This window comes from Aythya fuligula, chromosome 21, assembly GCF_009819795.1.
Source record: "Aythya fuligula isolate bAytFul2 chromosome 21, bAytFul2.pri, whole genome shotgun sequence".
NCBI classification, from domain to species: Eukaryota; Metazoa; Chordata; class Aves; order Anseriformes; family Anatidae; genus Aythya; species Aythya fuligula.
In genome coordinates, this window is record NC_045579.1 from 1,040,321 (window position 1) to 1,059,332 (window position 19,012).

At 52.9% G+C, this 19,012-nt stretch overlaps 1 protein-coding gene across 2 annotated transcripts in view; it reads right to left on the reverse strand.

Annotated features, from left to right (window-relative positions):
- Positions 1 to 19,012, reverse strand: part of FBXO42 (F-box protein 42) — a 48,791-nt gene that overhangs the window by 17,888 nt on the left and 11,891 nt on the right. For both annotated transcript variants that reach the window (XM_032201495.1, XM_032201494.1), the window contains exons 2-4: positions 18,379 to 18,645; positions 15,056 to 15,172; positions 7,962 to 8,096 (exon numbers count right to left, since the gene is read on the reverse strand). In XM_032201495.1, coding sequence (XP_032057386.1) covers positions 7,962 to 8,096; positions 15,056 to 15,172; positions 18,379 to 18,628 — 502 coding nt within the window. In that variant the 5' untranslated portion in view covers positions 18,629 to 18,645. The remainder of the gene's footprint in view (positions 1 to 7,961; positions 8,097 to 15,055; positions 15,173 to 18,378; positions 18,646 to 19,012) is intronic.

Consider the following 19,012-nt stretch of genomic DNA (forward strand, 5'->3'; position numbering starts at 1 on the left):
TGATGGGATCCCAGAGGTGCAGGTGGGTCGGGGGCCGCCCGCAGCCAGGAACCAGCAGGGACGGAGGGAGCAGGGCACCCAGCGAGGCGCTGCTGGACACGGAGCAGCACCAGCACCGAATGAAATCCCATCCCCTTCCCCGCGAGGGAGGTGGGGACAAGAAGCACAGCTGCTCGCAGACAGGCGCACATTTTAGAGCTGCAGGTTAAAGCTCTGTTCTGAAACACGATGCGTGAGCAGGTTTCCAGCTGCTCCCCTGTCTGTGCTGCAGCTGTGTGGAGGCACAGGTATTTTCCTTTCTTAACCCTGGTACATGCAGACCACAGCCATTTCCCATTCTGCCGACCAGCTACAGAGCCCAAGGCTTTGCCTCTGAAACATTAATTTAACGACTGCTCTCTCAAAGCAGGCTCTTTCTGGCACACAGGCAGAACACATCCAAGAGCCCTTGAAAATCCAGGGAAGGAGGCAGCAGACTTCGGGCTCTTCCTGCCTGGTTCGGTGAATGCATGTGCAGGACAGATCCCTGCAGATTTTTTCAGGGGGAAATGGATCAAAAATCCACTTTCAGACGTTGAACACAAACAGCAGAAGAGGCTGCGGGAATGGAGAATGGGGCCTGGCAAATCAAAGCGAGGACAGGTGTGTGTCGTAAACCAAAACCCACACAGATTAAGCACCTAATCGGCAACGCAGAGCGATCCTATTGAACCTGAGCAGTGATGGATTAACGTCCTGGAAACCAGCCCTCCGCGCACACGCAATACTTTCCCAATAAGGCGGCAGCAGATGGATTCGTCACAGCTTTGGGAAAAAAAAATCAAAAAAAAAAAGCCCTTCACCTGCCAGTTTTTCTCTTGGCCTTGAAACGTTTCATATTTAATAACACAAGTTTCATTAGAGACATTTTTCAAAACCGCCCAAGTGAAGACAGAAACAAATTAGCATCCTGTCTGCCTCGCACAGACCAACCCAGGGACCAAGAGGCACCAAGAAATACCTGAGCTTGACGGAGCTGCAGCTCGGAGCTGGCCAAACAAGCTCTGGGCTTGCTCTCTGGAGGGGCAGCAATGAAGTTAAACTCCACGTGCAAGGACGTTGCTTCCTTTGCAGAGAAGGGCGCAGTTTGCTGTTCTCAAACGCAGCAAACCCGTCTGCCTGCGCGCTCCCTGCAAGGATGCATTTTGCAACAGAAATTGGTGTAGATGTTGCCCAAGTGCAGTTTTCACTCCCAAAGCCCCTGGGAGCAGCAGATGGCTGCATAACTACAGCGTGCTGCTCTTTGAAGCATTTCTGTGTACTGTCAGCCAGGTTTCTCTTCAGAAGATGCTCTTTGCCTCCTATTTCCAGGCTGCAGTGGAGCATTCTCACAAGGCTGCCTGCCCCGGTGCTCCTCGGCACTCCCAGCCTGACAGACGAGCACCAGCGCTCCCCCTTGCTGGTAAATCTGCGAGCTCAAAGAGGGAACAAGCTCCATACATTTAATTGGAAAAAGCAATTCCAAGCAACCTGTGCTGTGACAGCGCCTGTCCTGAAGGATGGCACGAACGTGATGAGCGCTGCAAGTGGCAGCAGTGCCAGTGGCTGCACCTGTACAGACACAGGCATCGACACGGGTACAAAGCTGAGAAGCTTGTGGCTCCATCTCAGAAGGGCAGTAATCAGCTATGAGATGAGCACGCTCTGATCCCACAGTTGGCAGCACTGCAGAGCCACCAGAATTAAAGCAGAATTTCCGCAGGGGTCAAGGCTTTCCAGGCTGGAGGGCTCACACAGCATTTGGCTGTGGCAAAGTCAGGAAGGACAGAGACTTGGGATAACGTGGAAAGTTTTAGTCTGCAAAGGCAGGAACAGGACCTATAACTACTACACCCAAAGGGGAATAAGGAAGAAACAAACCAGATCAGGAAAAGTCACCTGGAGGAAGCGTCCTCCTCTTTTCCAGGCTGGGTTCAGTGCTACAACAGCGCTCTTTATTCAGGTCCATCCCCTGCCATTTTCATCCAGAAAGACACTGCACATATGGCGAGGAATTTCCACGGGTTTCATTAACCTGCTCTACTTTGAAGTATTAGACACCTGAAGCTGCAGTCATAATTAGAGACACCGTTCTGTGCCAGGTATCAGATTTTCACTTCTTCTGATTCCCAGGAGGCCCGGAGCTATGACATGGCTTTAGAGAGCTCAAGGTGATCCCAAGTTTTTATTAAAAAGTTAGGGGTGCCTTCAATTAAAAGGGGCTGCTCAGCGCTGCACTAAGCTTAGAAACGCACACGTACACAGAGATCATTTCGCAGCCTTCCCCTCAAGGGTATCTGGCTGTAAATGGAAACAAATTGGGCTAAATTTTGAAAGTTTATTTTCAAAATTGCCTCTCCTCGTTTCCTTCCTTGCACACAGGGGAACGTGTTTGTTTTGCTCAGGAGCACCTTGCAGGCTACCTGCTGGTGTCTCGGGACCAGCAGCAGCGCACGGACTGGGAGGCACTGCTTTAGAGACTGCTGCACTGGGCAGGTCAGGATGTTGCCCTCTTTTTTTTTTTTTTTCCCTTTTTTTTTTTCTTTTTTCCAAAGCAAGGACATGCCTTAGATTGTTCACTGCGTTGATCCACGGAAAGTCGCTCTGCAATGGGAACGGGAGCATCGCGGTACAGGGTCAGAGCAGAGTATTTCAGTAACAAGCCTCAGCAGGGACCGCTACAGAAAAAAAGATGGAGCGCAGTCAAGGACAGCGACTGAACGATCCGCACGATCTCAGGAGATCCTCAGACACAGCGGCTTCTAAACCCATCCAGACGTGAGACCGTTCCCATTGTTCAAACAATTGGTTGTTCTTCAGAAATGCCACTGCTCCCTCAGACCACCCCGCAGCCCTGGGGGCTCAGCTCCATGAAGCCCCCTGGAGGCCCCGAAAAAGGAAGCTCGCCCCGTATCAGCACCGGGGTTATGAAACTTCACCGACTGTTTTGAAAACTTGCCGCTGTTTTTCCAAAAGGAGATTACAAAAACAGGGCTTTCTGCTCGGGGCAAGGTTTTTGGACAGCCTCGGCAAGGGCAAGGCGCTCTGTTTGCGCTGAACGCAGCGGGCGGGCTCCTGGGGCTCTCATGCTGCAGCCAAGAGAGCCTCCCACCGCACCGGGACCACATCTGATACAGCCTCCTTGGACAGGTGACAGCAGTCTCTCCTACCTCCTTTCGTCTGCTCCTTCTGTTGACACAACACCATCAAAGGCACCTTTCCCTCGGCTCACGAGGGGAAACCCGAGCTCCAAACTCTGCCTCGAAACACGGGCCAGAAGCCGGCAGTGCTGAAGCGGTACGGAGCGGGGCCTGGGGAGGGAGCAGGGCTGGAGCAACAGAGGTGGGAGAGGTTTTTGCACGCTTGCTGTGTCACATGAAGGCTACCCCAAATGCTTTCAGTACAGACTTGGTGCTGAAGCTGCCTGCTCGCTCGGGCTGGAGCAGTAAGAGGCAGGGAGGACGGACCGGCTGCTGCGCCCTGGCACTGCCAATGTCCTAAAATGAACGGAGAGGATCAGAGCATCCACCACCGAGCATCGCCTTCCAGCCTGTTTTAATCTGAAATCTTGGGAGAGATGAGAAGTGCTCCCATCTCCCCAGCCAAAGCTAAGGCGGCCTCGTTGCACGGAGACAAAAGCACCAGGAAACGAGCGCTGGGAAGCTCTGCCCTCCTGCAGGAAGGGCGGCCGGGCTGCTGCATGGCAAGGCTGCGCGCAGCAAACAGGAAGAGCCGAGGCGCGGGGCTGTGGGGCTGCTGCGACAGCAGAGCAGTGGGAAAACACGTTGCTGGAGGGTGGCACTGCGACTCCTGGGGCTCTCTCGCCTTCTCCTGTGGCTGGAGGGACAATGGCAGTGAAGGAGGGGACGGTGCTCGGCCCAGGGTGGTAAGGGAGACCCAGCAGGGAGGATGGGTCTTCATGATTTTGGCTAGCGCTCCTCTCCCTGCAAAGACCTGCTCTGTGTGTTGTCATTCCTTATTTTATAAGCACAGTACAAGACCCTGATTAAAAATAATAATAATAAAAAAAAGCTTTCTACCTCTGCCCAGTTAGCCTCTGGGAGCACAGGCAAAGCTATTGGTGTTTTTCTCTCCGATTTGCGAAAGGTCCAAAGGTGCTTCCCAGCTCAGCGCACGGCTCTGGCACACAGAGGCCAAGTGCAGGGCTCCTGAGGAACAGAACCCAACAAACACAGGAAGGAGAAAGGCTGCAGAAACACACGGATGCTTCAGGAGTTTGAAACAGCATGGGCAAGCCAGAAAGACAGCTGCCTGGGGGTACGCTCTCCATCCTGCCTATAAATTACCCGCAGCAGCCCAAGGATGACACGAACATGAAACACCGAGGGGACGATGACGTTGAAGGGCCTGGGTCAGCGCTGATGGCTGGGGCAGCCTCTCCCAGGAGCTGCCACACGGATCTCACAGCACAGAGGCAGAAGGGCTCCCAAGGAAGAGCATTTCACAGACCTGCAGGGAACAGGGAAAGTCTTCCCTGCTGCCAGCGTGGGGCTGTGCCCTGGGTTGGCCACCTCCACGTGCCAGCAGCCCTGTGCCAAAGGCCTCACAGCTCCTGCACTGCCCCATTGTGCCAGGGCTGTGAAGTCTCCATTTTTAAGCAATTTTTGGTTCCTTCCACAGCCATTTCAGCTGCACGAGAATTTGTTTTCAGGGAGCACCAGAGGACTATCGATACCAACGTCATCCTGCCTGGGCCCTTGCTGCAAGAGCAGCGTGCTGTGGCTTGAGCTGCAGAGGAGTTGAGACTAACCCTTGCCTCCAGCTGGATAAACAAACTCCAGCTTAAGCCACCTCCAGCCCTCGATCAGGTTCGCCTCTGCAAATAGAGGGGCCAAAAAATCAAAGAAGAGCCTGGATTAACGATGCAAATGAAGGCAAAGAAAGCATCCCTGATGCTGGAGGAAAGCACTCATGGAGAAAAGCACCTGCCTGGGGGGTCCCCGACCCAAGGAGGACGCTGTGGCTGCAGTTGTGCACTCACACGTCAGCACGAGCCGGTGCTGCTGCCCTGCGTAGGAAACGCTGTGAGCTCCTGTGCACGCTTCAACTCCTCTGCAGCTGGGAATGACGAATTTTACATCCCAGCAGCAGGCGCTGAGAGCACACGAGGACCTCTCCTCCGTGGCCAGGCAGCCCCTGCTGCACGTTTCTTGGCCTGGAGAGGCACACACAGCACACACAGCACACACACAGCCCTCGGGCTGCGGCCGGCCTCACCCCACATCCACGCACACCACACGAGGGCTGAGCTGCCTCTGCACACCCTTGCGTGCCTGTCTCCATCGGTAACTCCCCCACAGGGCTCCCACACACAAGGGCTATCCATAATCCCTCCCTGCGCTCCCTCCTGCTCCAGCAGGATTTGCGTGTGGGAGTGCAGGAGGTGCAAAGTAACTCCGAGTGGCCAGGAGAGCTTGAGGGAGAGGAGTTTAGAGGCTTTCCTGCTCACGTTCCTAAAATAGAGATGCTGCTGCCCACCCGCCTTTGGGAAGCCTCACACCCCACCAGCAAGAAGCGCTACATAAAAGCTGGGCATTAACTCCCTTGTTCTGCTCCGGTCTAATAAGTAAAAAGTCAATGCCATTGTTTTAGATCTAAGCAAAAAGCACTTTGAAACCTCAAAAATTAGGGTTTTTTGAAGCAATTACCTACCTCCTCCGTCTCCGAGACTAAAGAAACATGGGCCAATTATTTCTTTGAAGGCTAAATATTTACTCCTAGGTTCAGTGCAGCAGCTCACGGTGGGGATGAATTACCCAGCTCTGATGTCATTTCATCTGATGCCCGCAAGTAAGAAAACCCAAATGAAAACAGCAGGTATGGAGAACAACAACAACAACAAAAAAAACTTTCTCCTGGCACAGCCCCATGAGGGGCAGGGATGAAGCTGCTCCAGCTCACTGCAGCCACGGCCCTGGGCAGGGTCCAAGGCCTTTAGCACAGCCCCGGTGCCATGGTCCTGCTCCAGGACCCCCTGGTTAAGGGCACAGGTCACCGTGCACGATGACACCTCTCCGAGCCAGAAGTGGCCTGGTGGAGAAGCCACTGTCACACCCCGGGGACGGACAAACCCCACGGAGCATAGAGCAGAGGGGTGGGAATTCCTCCTCAACCTCCAGGAGCAATTAGCTCGCACACACCCCGTGCTGGAGCAGGCGTTAATCAATCAACGTCAGCTCTCCTTTTAAGATCCCTCCTGCGTTATTTACATCTGACTCCAAGTTTCAAAGCTCTCTGCTTTTGCCCCCTCCAGCCACTATTCTTTCCCAGGCAGCGGGTGCCAACACCCTGGTTAGGGCACCAAAAAGGAGCTATGTGCAAGAAACCACCACCGGCACAAGCGCGGGTGACTCATCTTCTCTGAAGACCGACGAACAAGAGCGCTCTCTGTTCGGTGAGACTGCCTGAAGTTTCAGTTGCGATCTGATCTTGCTCCATGCGCTCATGACAGCATGCAGAAATATTTCCTCGGGGGATCTTCCCATGGGACTTAACTCTGACACATATTCCCACAGGACTTGTTCTTTTAACGGCGCTATTTGTTAGTAAGGCAGTGGGAATTCTACTTTGTGAAATACCAACAGAGTGACTGAGACGCGGAGCTGGGTGCCGGCGGCTGGGTTCATTAACGCGGTGCAAGCGCTAACTGCGAGTCATGCCCCACATTCAATCCGACGGAAGAACTCGCTGGGCTGCAAGAATAGTCGTCCCGGGTCACACCAGAGGTCTGCACAGCCCAGTATCCTGTTTATGCTACCCATGGCCTCTCCTCCACCCTGAGCAGAGGGAGAGGAGCAGGCGAGCGCTACGGCACGGAAGGAGGAAGAGCAAGAGCCAGTTTCCACAAGCATTCACTGGGCTTTATTTTCTTCCTCCATTTTAAGTCCGAGCCTGCTGAGTTCTCACCTGCAGACGTAATGCACTGGATGGGCAGACTCAAAGATCAAACTGAAATGTTTAAAGCCTGTGTAGACGTATAGCCCACCAACACCAAGCACCAAGCCGCGCATTAACACTTCGAGTTACATCTGACCAGTTCTCAAGTAACACCAGCACGCAGGACATCTTGATTTCACAGAACTTCGTAACAAAAAAAAAATGTTAGACAGGAAAACACATCTTGAAACAACGATTAAGTAATCTTCAATACTGGAGGCACAATACTTACAGCGCGTGAAGCAGGGGCAGAGGGAGTCTGCACCCAAGCAGATAACTCAGCAAGGAACGCCTGATGGGTGCTGAGCTCCTTTTCCTTTTGTTCTTCCCTCTCTTCGTTAAATGTAAAGCTTTTGCCAAAATGGCTAGTTTTATACTGCCCCCTCCCCCCCGAGCTTCCCCCAATTCTGCTTTTGTCAAAGTTATGTTAGTCAAATTCAGCAATATATGAAAAACACACATCTCGTGTGTGACATTTGGAGTTCAAAGCCAGTGTGGGAAATCATTTGTGGCATTTTCCTGCTCCGCTCAGAGCAGGACTGCAGGAACGTACCTGTTTTCCCACGCTTTCCTGGTTGCTGTGGGTAGCCAGCACGGGCATGTCTCATCCACTCCTCAAAATACCTAAGTGGCAACTACCGAAGACACTCAAAAAATCTCAGCTTTGGGACACCACCACTTACTGGCACAGCCTCTCGTGACTGCAGTTAAGTGGCACTCATCCCACGTGGCACGAACCAGCACTGAACACCTTCTCCAGACAAAGAGGAAAACCAGAAACAACTCAGCCTGCCTCACAGCGCACTGCTGCGGGCAAGAGGACACACAGGCTGGCAAAAAAGGATGTGACCTGAAAACCATTCAATGATAAAACGTGGGAAACACAGACTGGGACCACGCAGCCCTGCAGGTGAGATCTGACGAGGGTTTTAGCAGCAGGGCAGTGGGAGAAGGGCTAGGGAAGGCGGCCGGGCGCTGCCCCTCACCTGATGCCAGGGGCCGGATCCACTCCTTGCTGTTGAGGTCGAGTCTCCAGAGGTCGTTGAAGGCAGCGTTGCAGCTGCTCTGCGTGCAGCCCCCGAACACGTACATCGACTGGTTGGCGTCATAGTAACACGCGCCTAGGGAAAAGAAACCCACCATTAGTTCGTCCTTCTCCTGTCTTTATGGGTTGGGTGAAGAAGATTTCCTCCCCCCAGTCCAGGGATTCAGGCAGGAGAAAAGCAAAGAGGCTACAGCAACCCCAAAACCACGGGCCAGCTCAGGAGTATCCCCGACCAGTGCAAACCTCCAGCAAGAACCTTCTAAGACGATTATCCCCTCAAGCAGACCTGCTCCTGAAAGTGCAAAGAAAGCTGCCTTAGAAGCTTACAGTTAATTAGATTAGCTATGCTTAGCGCTTTCAGCACGCTTACCTTTTCTAAGCTATTTCACATTGCTTATAGGGCTGCCAAATTTTCCTAAGTGACAGTCCTGTACACCTACGCCTGGTGGCTTGTTCCTTTTTTCCAAAGCTGACAGCATTTCTCCTTATCTCATCACAACCCAGTGCCACTGAAACACAGGCATCTCACACAAGCATCCCCTTTGCTTCTCAGGGGCCAGGATCAGGCAGCAAGAAGGGGAACGGGGAGGAAACACAACACTTGACAACCCCTCTGAGATACCCAGGGAAGAGAGAGCTTTTGGCCCAAAGCCGAACTCAGCAGCGAAAAAATTCAGTGTGCTGAGCCAGCTTGTGTCCCGTGGCACCCAGGCACCTCTGACACGCACTGAATTACACACACACAGAGCAGACGGGCATGGTGCAGCTCCTCTGCCTCGGAGGATGCGTGTGAGCACTGCAGCACGCTGCAGACGCGTCCAGGAAGTCAAACCACTGTGATTAACACAACAGGCGCTGAGGATACGAGCGGCGCTCCCCGGTTCCTGGTCTCCCTCCTCTCACAACCAGCCCCAGCCCCGCTGACTTCACACAGCACCCCCCTGTCAGGGCTGAGCCCCGCACCGTGGGATGCTCACAGCAATTTGGGGCTCCCCCACCAGGGCCCAGGGACCAGGGCACAGCGTATGGGGCAGGACGGTGGCGCAGGGAGAAGGAGCTCGTCCTTTGGTGGTGGCTCTGATGGACACACGCACACTGACTCTAAGTCTGCAAGGATTAAATTTCCACGGGCAATTTTGGCACAGGCGTTGTCACCTGCCAATCCTCTGACCTGAAAAGAGGAGCCATAGCAGCAGGTATGCGCCTCGGCCGCGTTCTGCTTTTAGCAATTCAATCCTCCCTTGACCTGACATAGCCTGAAAATCTCAATTCTTGGGTTTTCTCAAAGAGTCTTCCCTTTCTTCCTGCAGAGCTCTGGAAAGGAAAGCACACGGCTTTGGCAGGAAGGACAAGTTTGCTGCTGAAGCCTGACCTACCTTGCAGGGAGCTGCTCTGCTGGTCACAGCATCTCCAGGGGCATATTTAACAGCCCCCAGTCACCACAAACTCAACACGGATAGTCCCAAAACACTAAATCCTTCCTGTGGTCCCACAGCACAAGCCCTGCTGTGCCAGGTACGCAGCGTGCTCCGACCTGGGCACCCACCTGCTTGGATGTGTTCAGATGAGGGAATCACCTGGGGCTTGGAGGGAGCAGGAACCATCGCCCTCACCATGACAAGCGTAATATATCGCACAGCAGCAAAGAGCAAAAGGAAAAGGCAAAGTTGAGGCAGGCAGCCCTGGTGCAGGGCAACGTACAACCCTGGGTACGATGTGGAGAAGTACACGGGGGCACGCAGAAGCCCCTCCAGGGCGGGTGTCTGTGCACAGGACCACGCGACTCCGTAACTAACCAGCACAAGGCAGGCTGCAAAATCAGCAGCACGGGGAGGGCAGGGCTCTAGCTAGGAAGGGAATTTGAAAAAAAAAAGAAATGTAAAAGAGAAATTCAAGCTCGCTGTGTCTGTAAGCTCAGCATAGGAGCGCAGCAGCTCCAGCAGCCAGCATTACTCCGTGCTGAAACCAAAGCTGAGGTGTGGGCAGGGCAGGGTGCGAGCTGTGCTGTTCCTGCTCTGTCTCCACAACACTTGCTGTACGTGGCTGTTCACCAGCTCCACGAGCCATAAAATTAAAATAGATTTGGGTTAGCTGAGCTGACAGGACACAGCACTGCTCCGGGGGAGCTCGTACCGCCACGGAACCGCTACGAGAGCACCTGGGCTGGACGGAACCAAGGGGCTGACGGCCTCCCTTGGGCTGGGAGAGGAAAAGAGCCGAGGAGCCGGCCGCCCTCACGCCCTTGGCTCTTGCTGGGAAGGCCGGGGCACGGAGCTGGCCACAGAGCGGGGCTGGGGGATGTGCGAGGGCAGCGCGGGACCACCCAGCAACCCCACGTGTGCATCCGCACGGGGTCCTTACCTGCAGCTGAAGGCTTCATCTCAAACCACATCTCGCCCAGCTGTATAATACACACCTACGCCACGCGAAATACCTGCGGAGCTGCCTTTCGGGTGGGGGATACGTTGAGCAATGTAAATAGTGGCGCAGGAACTGCGCGGGCTGCAGGAGGTACCTGGACTGGGATGCAAGCTGGCCTGCCTTGGCACCGACACGGGCGGAGGAGGTTTGCACGACCCCCCAGCACGTCTCCCGGGAGCAGAACCGGGAATAACAAGGAAGGAATAAGGAGCGGGACCAGGAGTAATGAGCAAAAGCATTTCTGTAGGCTCACCCACTCCCCAAGCCTAGCCCCGGCACCATTTGTGCATGGTACGAGCCCTCGCAGGCTGCTACGGCTCAGCAAGGTGAGGGTACCAGGCAGTGCCGCCCCCGAAGCACGTGCAATTCACAACTGGTGCAAAGCAACACGTGCTTCTGGGGGGATCTGCTCAATGTTTCTTGAAAGCTTACTGTTGTCTTAGAAATCCGATCGCTACCTCATTGTGACAGGTCGAGAGCCCCTCACCTCCTCCCCACGCCAAAGCCTTGGCGACTCCTGCTTTCACACAGAGCGCAGCTCATTTATTATTTCGAGGGGAGGTGGCAACATTCCTCTCCTCTATTTGGATTTAAAAAACCGGCCAGCCAGACAGGCACCATGACGTCCGCACGGCGTGTATTTTAATCCTAGACCAAAATAATTTAAACTTTGCCTTCCTGCTTCTTCTTAGCAAGCCATTCAAAGCTTCTGAAGCCAAGGCAGGCAGATCAGTTTGAGAAAAAGTAATTAACGCAAGCACAACTGAAAACTCCGGTTTGATACCAGCCTTTCAGGGTGCAGAACAAACCCTGGGAGGAAGATGTGCATCCCTGATGCTTTCAGCTCTTTGTTGGGTGGAAAGCAAGGAGAAGCTGAAACCCTGGGATGGATTTTTATTTCTTTTTAAAGGACTTAAATTCCAGTAAAATTCAGCACGTCCCAGAGTTTCAGTATTGCAGAGATGGCGTGCTTTTGTAACTGGAAATTAAAAGAATAAATATTTCTGATGTTTGAAGACACCGATACGCAAACAGACTGCAAAGGCAGCTTATTTTGAACACATTCCTGTTTTCCCTCTGTGCTGCACAACAGCCACGAACAAAGCATCAGAGCTTTTTCACCCAGAGTGTGAGACAACCAAAATAAAGATCAATGGACTATAACTGGGAAGGGAAAGCTGAATGCAAAACACATGCCCTTTGTGATAATTAGAGGGCATTGACTTTTTAAACGTCAACTACATCAAATAAAGTAACCTATACATATGGGAGTCAAGTTCAGAGGTCAGATTCCCCATCAGAGAGAGGGGGGAGAAGTCAGCTGGCTGTTGAACTCCCATTGCTACATGGCTCCCAGCTGAAAATAGCACCCCAGCTTTGCTGCTAACTGTTGTCAGGCCATCTTGGCTCCGAAACTGCCCCACAACACGGCCCCACCAGCTACTGATGGCGCCAGCCCGAAGGAGCTCCCGTGCTTCCTTAGCTCAGGGCAGGAGATGCAACACCACGAGATGGTGCAGAAGAGCTCCCCGCCTCCTTCAAACGCGACCCCAGCCTTACAGCCTCTTTGCTTGTGTTCAGCGGTGCTCCCAGGAGCGCCCTGCCGAGCTGCCAGCATCCTTCCAGGCACGCTGGGTTGCGCAGGGAGAAGCTGTCTGTGCCCAGCCCGCTTGGCACGGGAGGCAGCGCGAGCGCAGCGCCGGGAGGCAGGGCTGAGGATGAAAGAGCCCGGGCCCGCTGGCTGGCACCCGTGTTTACGCCGACTGCGCCGCAAGTTGTGGCACGATGAGAATGCTCCGGACCTCGGGAAGTTCAGCTCTGCAACTGCCTTCCACCTCTGCGTGGGGGGTGTGTGTGTGTGTGTGTGTGTAGAAATCCTGCACCTACCCCCTCTTCTCTACCATTTCCCTGCTGCAGTCAGACCAGGGCCTCGGTACAGTCAGAAGGCAGCGATATATTTAGCAAAGCTGGGAGATAACAGAAGCTGCTCGGTCCCCTTGCTCTGGTTGGGAAGTGGCCCGTCCTGTAAAACAAACATCTTTCTAGTTTTTCCCCTCGTCTTTCAGGGTAAATTTGCTTTAATTAGTCATCACCTTGGTACCATGCGCCCCAGACCGTGCAGAAACATTTCAGTTACAATTAGTCACTGCACAGCCACCTCCTCCATCAAAGGATCAATATTTCTGGCTCAACGGTCGACATTCCTTTGCTGCCTTTCCTTTTCTGCATTCCTCCACCTTTTGACATCACTTTCCGAGGGCAGCCAGTTATTTAACTGCATGAGTCACTGCTCTGGTATGATCTCTGTAGGCTTATACATTAGGGCTACAGACAACAATTAGATGACTACTGCAAACCTTCCACCTTCAGACACCTCGCTGGTCTTCATCTCAGAGACCTATGCACGAAGCACATCTTCCACTAAGCCTGTGTTTAAATCCCAAAGAACAGCATTGCCGATAATTGCATAGTGTTGTGCAGCTCTGGTTAAATCCTTTAGAAAAGCTACAGCCCATCCATAAAGCCTTTTATCAGCCACACTCGTGGTATGATCAAAGGCCTTGACAAATGCTTCCTCCCCATAAAACAACGGTAACCCCATTAGTTATTCCTTATCGAACACTTTTTCAATTACGTTGTTCAGAATTTATAGCAGACGATGACCTCTAACTATTTAAAATTCTCACTTGTCATGTTAAATATTGGCTCCAAATTAGCACTTCTGAGATATTTCTAATAAATCTTGGAAAAAAAAGAGACAGCCCTGGCCAATCCTTCCATGCTACCGCTGCCCGTTGACTTCAAAGCACTCATACCCGGCAGATGACGTCTTCCCATGAAACCTGGCGACTCACCCCTAAAAAATGGTTTGCGAACCCTCCCTCACTCCCCCTTCCCAGACCTCCCCTTCTTAGCTCGCCTCGCTGCATATTAGTACTTGAGATCACAGGTTTTTCAGATCCTCTTTGCATTGTGATTAATGATTTGTTGCCTCAGTTCTAGCCTCTCGCTCAGAAAGGAATCTCAGCCCAGCCCGGCTTTGATCAGACCTTCCTCCAGGCTCTGATATTGGAATCCACCCACAAACACGCGCGGCTTTGCTGTAGGGAAAGCAGATACCGCAGATCTGGAGAACTGTTCAAAAATAATTCGTTTTAAACCAGCAAACAAGTTAATCCAGATTAGCTTTCTGCACACCAAGTGCATTAATAACGCTTCTGTAGTGACCAAGGGCTGAGCGGAGCCAGGACGGTGTCACTGAGGCTGATGGAGATCAGAGGCTCTGAGAGCTGTGGCTTTGGTGAAACAACTCAGGCTGCAGCAAGTGGCAAGAGGAAGCCCCTGTTGGGCAGCAGAAAAAACAAAAGCACATGCAGCAAGTCCTTGGCATAATATTTGGGCCTTCTTTGGGTGATTCTTTGCTAGCCTTACAGCTCGCCAGGCACAAGGAAGCTGTTCCAAGGCACTGGGGTGGAAACGGTGCGGGTGAGATACCCCCTCAGAAACAGGCCGGTTAGGACGGACGCCACCACCAGCTAACTGAGGGAAAACACCCGTGAATCTGCACGTCATCGGGAAGCACTTTGTTAACATCGCTACTTCAAAACAGGTGATGAAACGTGGTGCCTTTTTGAAGTTTGAGGAGGACACTGAAATCCTTGAGCAGAATGCTGCCACCAGAACATCCCCTAGGCTTTTTTTGGGCTGCACATTCTGTGCGTTGGTTGTTCCATAAATTATTACTCGGGAATATGAAAATTTTATGACTGCTTGCTCTTGGAATCGCACCGCTTACATCATGTTTATTTACCTTTGTGAACGCAAAGTTTGCTCCCCGGAAGAGCCGTCTCCCAAAGAGGTCTGACCCAGCGACAAAGCCACAAGGACTGAATTTTTGTCATATTTCAACATGGTGCCTGGCACAGCCACTGCACCACAAATAAGTTTTATTTAAGTAGCTCTCCCTCAACGGGAACCCGTTCCCTGTTCCAGAAACTTGGAAGCAGGGCAAAAATTCAGCCATAAATTAAGCAATGTTGTCAACTGAACTGCTGACTTCTATCAGCAAATCACACCCACGACAAGCGTGCTTGCCTCAGTCCCTCTCATCTGCAGCCCTTTGTGTTTTGTTTTGAAGCACACCACGCTCAGCCTCCTCCAGGCTGTTGCTCACAGGCGTAAGAGACGATGTGCTGTGTAAAACGGCCAGCGTACGTCCCTACGTGCAGCGGGTCGGCAAACTCACCGGCTACAACAGCCACTGGACTGGAGGTTTCTCTTGAAGGGGACAGGGCTCAGACTTGAAGGGGAGCTGTGTAAAGTCTGCATGTAAGATTTGCAAAAAACAGGGTGGGATTTTTTTTCCTAACTCCATTAACATTTCCTCTTTCTAGCCCAGGACAACAAACAGCTACTGAATCCCTATTCTTGTGTAAAGTGCTTGTGTTGGCAGAGCTGCCGCGTTACACCGGGCAGATAAGGCTCTGCTGCAGCAACAGGCACGTGCGCCACCACTCCGCCCCGAATGACACAATGCAAACACCTCCTTACAGCTTCCCACGGTAACTCCGAGCTGATGAGGGGCGAGCGGAGCCCTTCTGGGCAGCTACTTACTGTGCGAGAAGCGTTGAGTGATGGGGGTTCCTGGGTAGGGGTAAGTGCGACTCTCCCACTGAATATTTCCTTCTTGCACCGCTTTGATAAAGCCGTGATAACACTGATGGGCCACACCTAGGGAAAAGACGAGACGTCAGCAGAATTTGAGGCATGTTAAGAACAGACAGTGTCTGCACAGTTGCACAAGTGCATCCAAAGCCAGCACATAACACACCTATATAAAGCAGCGTGTGTATACGCCGCCTGACAGCCCTTGTAGGAAGCAGCGAGCTTGGAGAAGCCAAAGCAAATGACAAATTATCACTCGGTGGTGTGCGGTGAGTAGCAGCACGATAGCAATTACAGAACAACCCCTGTATTTGGGCTATAAATACGCTGGTGGATATTCAGGGGAGTCAAAAGAATAAAGAACACAGACTCTGCAAACGCAGAAATCAGCATTCACTCCACATACTCACCACACCTTTGCTATTTGTCAGCTGTGCTTGGTAAAGCCAAGCCTTTGGGATAGGTGTGTGTGAGGCTGCGGTTCTGCCCCGCTGCCAGGAGGCAGCTGCTAACACACAACTCTCCTGGACCGAGGTGCTCTGCCACGAGCAGCAACAACCAGCGCAGGCTCAGCTGGAGGCAGGGAGCCCGCAGTCAGCACAGCAGAAACATCACCTGCTGCCAAGGAAGGTCTCTAGAGAGAAGAGGCCGAACCTGGCATCCCAACAGCCCAGCACCTGGCCGCAGCCAGGCAGCGGGAAGCCAAGGTGCCAGCAGGACTGTTTCAGCATGGAACTACACACAGCACGCTTCAGGTCACTGTAAACACGTATTTAAGCACAAATCCCATGTATTAGGGACATGTCTTCGCAGAGGGGGGGTTTTGGCCCACTCTGCTGCAACACAAGGCTAATCACACCCCAATTAATGCTGCATGTAAGCGCGCCTTTCTGCCAGAGGAGCACGCAGGCCTTAACGGAGCACTGAGGACAAACAGCACATAATAATGAACTTTTAAGAGAATGCCTGCAGCTACTGGACAGTAATCTACAGTAACTATGAGAGGGGAAGCCAGTGACACAAGGCAGCACGTGTCAGGTGAAAATATTCCTTTGTAGCCTGCCAGGGCATTGACCTGTCCTACGGGAGGTGGCTCCAGCTCCTGTGGTGCAGGCCAGCAGCAGAGCCACGGTTAATCCTGTGCACGGAGCGCGTGTCTGCTTGTGCAGAGAAGGGCCAGAGCCTGCTTGCCGTGGGAAGAAAAGGGGCTGGTGAAGCCTTGTGACTGCAGCAGCTCAGCAGATGCTCTGTGGCCCCAGCACCTGCTCCGCCTTGCGCCCACAAGCCCTGCTGCCTCAAAGCACAGAGCCGCGGGGAGAGGATGCAGCCCGTCACGCTTCTGCAGCAAAACATCAGTTTTGAGAAAGAAAGCGTGCAGAGCAGATCCTGGGTTAGCTGAACACCGTTTACCTCTAGCACTTGGGTGCTAACAGAACTTCCAACGCCAGCGTCCAGCCCCCAGGCTGGTGTAAGCCTTGCTGTGCCCGTCCTCGCTGGCAGCCCGGGCTATGGCAGCAATTGCACTCAAGGTGCCAGAACCTGCTGGGATTTTTCCCCGACAGTTTGCTGACCGTAAGCCCTGTGCCAGGAACACCCCCGGCAAGAAATCACACTCAGGGATACACAGCAGGAAGCTTTAAAAAAATGAAACCATGGGTCTTCAAGCAGCTGGTCCCCAAGAGACACACGGGAAACGTAACCTGAACTATAGGATTTCGGAGCAGATGTATCCTGACAAACAGGAAAAATTGACCGGTAGCAAAGAAATCAAGCATTTACCTTGAGTAACCTCTGCTCCGCAGAGCACACGTTGGTGATTACGCTCCCTTTGCACTGTAACCACCACAAAGATGATGTGGCTGCCCAGCACCTCTCGCCGCCCAGACTCACGCCGATGTCACGGGGCGCCTTGGGCTGCTCTTCCCTCCCCTACACTCCAGGACGTTTCCCACAGTCTCTGTTGGGGTGAATCACCGGCTGCTTGCTCACTCCAGCTGCATCCTTTGCATCTCTGAAGGCTGCTTCAGGAACAAGCACGTGTGAAAAAGAAGCAACTCAAGGCCATGGGCACTTGAAAACCTTTCAGCAGAGGTGCAGACTGCTGGGCCGGTGGGACTGCAGCACTGTGTGCTTGTGGGCCCAAAATTATGCCAAAAAGTAATTGTGCAATGCTTACTTCTGAAGGAGCTGCATTTTGGTTCAACCTCCAGCCTGTTAAACTCCGGGCAAGGCAGAGAATCCTTGGAATCTCAGCAATGCCTCACATGTGCAAGGAAGTCCACAAGTGAGACATCACCCCACACACCTGCCCAGCCCTACGCAGCGCCAAAGGCAGAAAGCGCGGCCCTTCTCACCTGACACCTGCTCTGTGTTTCCCAGAAGAAACAAGTCACCCAAGCGCAGCAGCCTGCCTCATTTCCTACAGATTTAACTGGGGCTGTCTCTCACAGCGCCTGTTTTTATGAAGCCTGCAAACAGACCTCATGTGTCCAACAGCCTGATGTAACAGAAATCGCCGCTGTCTGCAGGAGCACTGGAAGCCAAGAGGCAGGCAGGGTTTGCGCAAGGCTACAAGCAGGGCTCTGTCGTATCACATATATCTAGCATTAAAATATCCCCATAAGGCTTCAGAATTAATGGTGCGCAGAGGCAAAGCGAAGTATCTGTATCTCAGGGCTACTCTTTCAGGAAATCTGCATATGCAGATCTCTACTAATGTAGATGCAGTTTACGCTTTGCCACTTATCTTCGGCAGAGCTGTAAGAACCGGGCACGGTTTTGTTCCCAACCAAAAGCACAGGCTTTGGGAATGTAATTATTGAGCAAGATGCAAACAAAGCACAATTACAGCCCCATTAGACATGGGATGCCGGGAGCGGGGCACTGCTGTGCGTGTTGGAGAGGAAGCCTGAACGCAAGGTCAGGAGCGCCGCTCGTTAGCAGCGTACAGGCAGCGTTCAGAAGCAGTACTAAGCGAGCAGCCCGGTCCTGGGGGTTTTGGGGTTTTGCTCGTTCCTATTTCAAAAGAGAACACCCAGCCTGACGGCAGGAAGCTGCCTCGGCTGAGGGGCTCCGTTCTGCAGCACTGGAGTTACCGGCAACACAGCAGCAAGGCGAGGCTTCAGCTGCTTTTCAGGCATTTTGCAGAAGTCAGATTTCTGAGTTAAAAGGGAGAAACTAAAGGCAAGGCTAAAGCAAAGCAAAGAGCAGCTGGAACATGAAGCCACATCCCCACAATTAAAAAAACGCATTCTCACTACAGCCATCTGTACCTTTGATTAGTCGATACCACTGTTTGCAGACAAGGGCAGCAGTTTTGTGCTCCTGGTACGGTGAGAGGAAGGACAGGATATATTCCAAAACCTCTTCGGGGAGCTCCAACATCGATCTGTTATGCCTGGTCTCCTCCACCTCCAGCTCAGCGTGGGGCTCGTCATCTTGCTCCATCGTCCCTTCGACCACAGCTTCTTCGGGATCCACGGCCATGAAACTGTCATCTTCACTGTCTGAGGAGCTGGCCATGGCATTCCACTTCACAGCTTGGGGAGAGAGACAACACCGAGGTAAGAGCGAAACCCACCAGCACCAGGAAGGCAGCTGCAAGCCGCGCACGTTACACGAGAGGTCTGCACGGAGCCCTGCACCAGCGAGCTCCGGGTCAGGGCCGTGGTTTTTGCAGGGCTTTGAAGCGGGCTGCGCGCAGTTTAGGAATGAGCTCGAGACCAAGCTGCCGGTGCGTGCAGACAGAAGGTTCGGCACCTTTCCTCCCCCAAACAAACACTAACCACCACCACCACCATCGGCGGGGCAAGGCTCGCCTCTGCTGGGAAAGCAAACATGTCACGCCGCTCTCTGGCCGCGGAGCGTTTTCCCAGGCCACTTCTTCATCTCTCACCGCTCTCAGCC